General features: G+C 32.3%; 1 protein-coding gene across 6 annotated transcripts; it reads right to left on the reverse strand.

The window, feature by feature from the left end:
• Window positions 1-1,816: 1,816 nt before the first annotated feature.
• On the reverse strand, window positions 1,817-5,185 carry LOC18107251 (transcription termination factor MTERF5, chloroplastic). 6 transcript variants are annotated; one of them, XM_024588527.2, is made up of 5 exons: window positions 4,954-5,152; window positions 4,659-4,706; window positions 4,498-4,547; window positions 3,588-3,770; window positions 1,817-3,470 (listed from the first exon to the last, which is right to left on the reverse strand). In XM_024588527.2, the coding sequence occupies exons 4-5, from the start codon at window positions 3,670-3,672 to the stop codon at window positions 2,338-2,340; spliced, it is 1,218 nt and encodes a 405-aa protein (XP_024444295.1). In that variant the 5' UTR covers window positions 3,673-3,770; window positions 4,498-4,547; window positions 4,659-4,706; window positions 4,954-5,152; the 3' UTR covers window positions 1,817-2,337. The 6 variants fall into 6 exon arrangements, with proteins under 6 accessions (XP_024444295.1, XP_024444291.1, XP_024444293.1 ...); XM_024588523.2 differs by having other exon boundaries at window positions 3,588-3,783; XM_024588525.2 differs by having other exon boundaries at window positions 3,588-3,828.
• Window positions 5,186-6,749: the final 1,564 nt, after the last annotated feature.

The following is a 6,749-nucleotide window of genomic DNA, read 5'->3' on the forward strand; positions in this document are numbered from 1 at the left end:
GGTCTATCTAAAACCGGTTTTACCCCTCCCTCCCAGCTCCTTAAGTTAATTAATTTTTTTGCGTCGCTGCCGATCCAAAAATCAGCAGCGAAAACTGCGTCGCTGCCGATCAAGAAATGGGCAGCGATGCAGTTCGATGTAGAAATCGGCAGCGAAAACTGAGTCATCAATTCTATATATATATATTTTCTTTTGGGTGTTTACACAATAGTGAGAACTAAAGAAAATCTCTAGGTAAAGAACTATATGAATATTATTGTCTTGATTTAGATAAAAAGTTAAATACTTCGAGACATCATGTTCGCTAATTAGCCAAGTAAATTCGATAATATTTTATTAAGATACTCTTAATGTAGTGATCTATTAAATCAATATTTTTGTATCAATCTCCAAGTCATTTTTAAATTGGTTAGACAATTTCTATTTAAATGGGGGATTATTGAAAGTTTTATTTGAGAACATGACTAATGGGCATATTTGAGGTCAAGTTTAAAAATGAGATCCACTTACTTTTAGGAATAAAACTTTGTTAGAATCTATTTTTCAACTTAAGCTCTTTAACATGGAACATTAATATATTTTAAATAAATTATAGGTGAATGAGTAATTAATCTCAAAGAACTCTTAGTTTGCATATTGTGGTGAAACTCAAAACCCTTTAAAAGCACTTTATCCCACATAGAAAAAAAACAAAACTTTCTTAGTGTTTATATAATGAGAAGTTAAGAAGTTAAAACTAGGCCAAAAGGAGGGTTTAACTTTTTTTGTAAATTAATATTTTGGGCTACAAAAGATTATTTTTTGCCAATTAAAATTTAGGCTTAAGTTTGGTTAGAATGTTAGAAGTATTTCTTATAGACGAATGTTAGAATCTGATCGTTTTTTCTAGGACTCTTTCAATAATACCTCAACAAATTTTTCAGCTAAAAAATCACCTGATTTAAATAAAAAAATATTTAGGTTTAATTCTAGTTTCATGGTAGGTAATCAAAGTTGTTAGTGGAAAAAGTCCATCAACTTTTGATTCCTAAAGTTCTCTATAAAAAAGGTTGAAGAAGAGTATTTCAGGTTGGATAATTCTGTATTTTTTTTTTTGACATAATTTGTCAATTTTCTTCACCTAATTTTCCAGCATTACTCTTTTGGTTTTGAAATTTGTTTCCTCTCTAAACTTCCTTCTTATATCATTGTAGATGAATAAGTGAGTATTATTTTTATGGTTCGTTGAATTTTATTTAGAAATGTATCTAAATAAAGTAATGTTATTGGAATTTTAGAAGACTTAATGAAAAAAAAACTCTTTTACAGCAAATGAAAAAACAAAAACCCTTAAAGACATAATTAATTATGGGCAACAACAAAGCTTGATGAATTTTAAAATATATATATTTTTTTTTTGTTCAATTTTATATATTAGCATGAATATTATAATTATGATTCAATCATTTATGCAATGCAAATTTATATATTTGTTTAGTAAACATTTTAGTATTTTTATTATAATTACAAGTTACTATATTTTTATATTACATGTTTATAAATTAAATATATTTTTCTCACTTTAATTTTAATTTTATCCGTGAATTTTAAACGAGCGGAGAAAGAAATAGAAGCAACCGCAGCAAATCAACATCTGGCGGAATATAATCAATATCCACAATCTATGGGGTCACATCTATTACATATCATCACAGGATTTGCTAAATTATCCAAGGGACAACATTCTCCAAAGAGTTTCGCAGAATTAGCAAACGAGATTTTCCTTCTTTTTTTTCCCCTACAGTTAACTCGTAAATTAAGGAACCAACAAGACAGGTTCAAGAAATACAAAATACATTTGATAACATTGTCATTTCCACTGTTGGTCCCCCAAAACAAATATATTATTATACTAGGCTGCTGTTAAAACATAAAGTCAATTTTTCTAATTCAACAACAAAGTGGAACTGTGAACTGCATGAAATGAAAGAGCATCAAATAATCTCATCTTATGGAGAATCAGAATCCAATGCAGGGCTTATAATCGACCAAACCTTTTGGATAAAAAGGGACTGGCAGGAATGGTAGATGTTTCTTCCTTTCCACATGTCAATCAACATGATATATCTAGTGTTGACCATAGTTTAACCCCAGAAAGTCCTCTCCAAGTTCTGCAAAGCAAGCTGATCAAAATTTGTCAATGTACTTTAATTGGCCAGGATTGTGTTAGGCATGCCAATCTTTGCACACGAACGAAGCTTTAGCATGTCCATCAAAAAGGCTGCCATGTGTAGGGCCTATTCAGGGCACTACAATGATATTCTTTGAAAATGGCATCCTGTCGACACAGATCTCTCATCATTCAATTCCTGGTTGAAGATCCTGACAGCTATTTGTGTCACTTGAGGCCCTGTACGAATGCATTTTCTTCATTTTTGTTTTCAAAGCCTTATCGAAGTTGTGATATGACAGGGATAACACTTGATTCAGCAGAAGTTTCACTCCAGCTTCCTTCACTAGTGCATACCTTGGTTTTATCCTTGCTTCCAAACTGTAGCCAAAATACTGTGGGAATTTAACAAGCTCTTGTTTTGGATAATCCATGGTCAAAAAGAACTCCCACTTAGGTATCACATTCTCTGCCAGGCTGAAAGTATATAGAGCTCCATATCGTGATATCATAGTTCCAATATCCTCTATACTGTATCCCCTTTCCAGAAAGAATTCTGTCACAGGTTTCAAATTGGCCTCGATACTAAGACCAAATGTCTGCGGGCATCGATGAAGAAGTATAGCGATATCAACTCCTAAGGAACGAAAGTACTCAGCAGTGGGTCGCAGCTTGTCATCCACATTGTAACTTACAATATTTGGATATCGTGTTAGAATCTTACCAATGCTCTCCGCAGAGAGACCCATCTCAGAGAGAAAATCTACAGTCACCTCAACCTTCTGCCTGCTGTATGTAAGAAGTGCTGGAAATCGATAAATGACTTTTGCCCATTGTCTCTTGTCTACACCCAGATTTTCTAAGAATGTCATAGTAGGTATAAGATTTTCAGATAGACTGATTCCACACAATTGAGGCCTTTTGGTTAGAACAGTAGGAAGGTCTGATTTAGGTATTCCAAGATCAAGAAGGAATTCAACCACCGGTTTGATTTTCCTTTCCAAGCTGTAGTAGGCAAAAGCAGGAAATTTGCGTGTAATTCCTTTGATCTGCTCAAGATCCATGCCAAGATCTATGAGATATAGAATGTGAGGAGGAAGCTGCCCAGCAGGGCCTGTCTCACTCACTCTAGACACGGCCCTTTGCTTCTTGGACTCGGGGGTCAAATGGGATGGAGAAACATGTCCGATTGGTTTTTCTTTACCAGGTGGGTTTGGAAAGTTTTCCAATAAATCTACCAAGATGCTTCCATGCTCTTCACGGAGAGATTCAAGGTATGGAATAAGAGCATCCCTGATCTCAAGAGTTGTTAGCTCTCGCCCTGCAATGTTCAGTCAAATTTCATTAGTAAAGACCAATTAAGAATCTGTTTGGGAAAAAAAGAAAAATCATGGAAGACATTTGTGGTCAAACAGACGCAACCGAACCTACTAGATACCGAGATTTATGAACTGAATGAAGCCTTGAGACAAGGTGGTCAATGAAAATGTCCGACTTGTTGATAGTTCTTGCTGCAACTGCATTGCTCAAACCTTGTTTCTTCAAGAACAAGTTTAGGACAGCCTTCGCTTCTTCTTTTTCTGCTGCCACCAGAGTTGCTGGCACCACTCTCACTCTCGAGCTGAAGGATCCATCTATCCCAGAATCAGCATTTATTATAATAGCTTTATAACTCACTCCTGGAATAGAACCAGTACAAAACACTACTAAAAGAAGTAAATGGCAATAACAATAACACAACATAAAGTCAAAAATTGAAGAACCGCCAGGAACTTCCCTGTAGATCGTTATATAGTCCAGAATGAAACCTTTCCAGAAGAAATCGAGAGCAAAAAAAATGTGCAGCCTTCAAGGTTTACTTACAAGTCATCTATTATAAGCTCATTTGCTCTCCACAAACTGTTAATAAGGCTTCTCGTGATTGTTCATCATTGATTATATTACTGCTAATTAAGTTTCATGCATTCCCAGACTGTATTTTTCACCAACTTCGAGAAATTTCCACCCTTTTAGTCATCCCCTTACACTATTTAAAATTTATTAATAAACTTTAATTCTTTTTGCTGCAGGCATTTTTTTTAATTGTCAGAGCAAACAAATACACCAAAATTCGCATTCATGCCAAAAATAATATGTCAAGTTTTGTCCACATGGATCCTAAACAAAATGCTCAATTTCTCTACAGATAAAAAAAAAAAAAAAAAACTGGTCAGTGCAACCAAAGACAATAGGAAACTAGCAAATTGTGCGCAGTATTGGCTTCAACTCGATTTAAAATGGAAACACGAACACAAAGCAATGCTTGATAAAAAGAAAAGAAAAAGAAATTCTAAGATGGAATTCCTTACCAAATTTTGCTCGGCAAAAAAAGAGCTTCCTAGGAATAGAAAGTTGAGACCTGTGGCAATGTAAACCCTAGTAAATACAATATAATACTAACCCACAAGTATAGAAGGGTAAAAGCATTTTTTTATTTTTTTTTAAAAAAAAATTAAATGTATTTACCCACCGATCCCCTAATTAACCCTCCGACGAAAAGACGGTATCTGACAAGAAACTGAAACCTCAAAAAAAATTTAGAAACCGAAATTCAGAGGATGAAACAAGCTCTAGATAAGATATTATTATAACTCAATGTTACCTTGATGGCAAGTGAAAAGTGCTAAACATATTACAAAAGAAAAATGTTGCCATCATGTCTTGCTTAAAATGAAGACTAACTACACATTAGTGAAATACTGGAAAATTTGATTAGGAGAGACATGTATACTTTTCTTTAATAGTAGAAGAAGAAGAAGAAGTACCGCGAAATGTCGACAGGTCCTCTAGAGAGAGAAGTGGATTCTAAGAAGTGAAATGAAGTACTGGAAGCTCTCATTTTCTACAAAAGATTTAACCTGGAAGAGGAAGAGGAAGAGGAAGAGCTGTGGAAGAAGAACGCTGCTTCTGCTGTCTGTTGGTGATAATAAGGAAAATATCTGCTTTCTTAAAGGTAAGGAAAATATCTGGTGTTACATATTGTAATTGGTTGTAAATCTCAGCGGCCAACTAGTCTTAAGGAAGGAAGACGACACAATTTCCACGTTTCCGGATAACAAAAGAAAACGATAAGAATTACATAAAAAAAATTTGTTTGGTTCATTTATTGTTTGAAAAATTATTATTTTTATCCGAAGTCAATACAAAAAATAATTTAACAAAATTATCAAATTATCTTTATATATATTAAATATAAAATAATCCAACAACATATGGATCTTCTCTTTCTTCTTCTTTTCTCTTTTCAGCAAGAATCTCTTTTAGTAAAAAAAAACTTATATTTTTAAACGAAATCTTGAGATTTTTGCCAAGTAATTTCTTGGTTTATCTTGAAATAATGAGATTCTCTCATTTCAATTTAGAAATCCCACAACATAGCAAATTGCCTGTTAACACACAATATATCCACCAAAATATAACAACCTTTTTATTTTTAAGCGCAAAAAAAGAATATATTTGACATTATAAGTTTATCATCAAGTGACATGTCACTTTACTAAATATAAAATGATCACCTTAAAAACAAAAACTTAAACTTAAATTGAATCCAAACTCTATCTTTGTTCTTCTAATCTCTTAGTCAAGATAGAAATCTTTTTGTTTCACTTCACATTATCCTTGTAATGTAGTTATCTGTCTCAGGTTCTTTGGAACCTTTGGAATTGAATTCAATTCTAGGCCATATTTGTTTCCCGAAAAGTAGTTTCCGGAAAACTATTTTCCGAACTTTTCTGTGTTTGTTTGCCATTAGAAAAGTTGGTCAACGGAAACACTTTCCGGTCAATGGAAAACACTTTCCAGTCAAAGAAAAATTTGGTTTGGTTTCCAAGAAAGTGTTTTCCCAGGCTGTGTTTGTTTTCCGGAAAGTGGTTTCCGGGAAATTACTTTTCAAACTTTCCTGTGTTTGTTTGCCATTAGAAAAGTTGGTCAACGGAAAACACTTTCCAGTCAAAGGAAAATTTAGCTTGGTTTTCAGAAAAGTGTTTCCTGAAAAATTTGGGCGGAAAACACTTTCCGAAAGTTGTGAAAAATTTAGAAATGTCATTATTTGCTGATTATATCAAATTTGATCCTCAAACTTTTGATTGCTATATATAATTTATTTTGAATATTTATTTTTCAATTTCATCTCTTAAAATTTAATTTTTATATTAACTTTGGTTCTTATTTTTATAATTGCTATTTGCATTTTTCTTATTATTTTTTTATTGAAATTTTTTATCTATCAAATTTGGTCCTCATTCTTTTGATTGTGACTTATTTTATTTGAAATAATTTATGAAAAGTTAATTATTATTATTTTAATTTCTTCATCTTTCATTTTTTTTATTTTTTAGATTTGATCTCTATTATTTTAATTATTATTTATTTTATTTGAGATAATTTATGAAATTATACTTTTTTTCAATTTCATTCTCATTCAACTTTTTAATTTGTAAGATTTGTTCCTCATTATTTTAATAAACTTGAGAAAAATAAAACATTAATAAGTTATTTTCCAGCTCATTTTCCATGACATAACCAAACACTGGAAAGTGTTTTCCAACTTATTTTTCATTAC

This window comes from Populus trichocarpa, chromosome 17, assembly GCF_000002775.5.
Source record: "Populus trichocarpa isolate Nisqually-1 chromosome 17, P.trichocarpa_v4.1, whole genome shotgun sequence".
Lineage (NCBI taxonomy): Eukaryota > Viridiplantae > Streptophyta > Magnoliopsida > Malpighiales > Salicaceae > Populus > Populus trichocarpa.

Excerpts from the sequence above, each read along its gene's own strand:
- LOC18107251 (XM_024588522.2), bottom strand. The coding sequence starts at position 5,027 with ATGAGAGCTTCCAGTACTTCATTTCACTTCTTAGAATCCACTTCTCTC. Across the intron at positions 4,548-4,953 it reads GGACCTGTCGACATTTCGCG|GTCTCAACTTTCTATTCCTA; the intron begins GTACTTCTTCTT and ends ACATTGCCACAG. Across the intron at positions 3,471-3,576 it reads TAAATCTCGGTATCTAGTAG|GGCGAGAGCTAACAACTCTT; the intron begins GTTCGGTTGCGT and ends TGAACATTGCAG.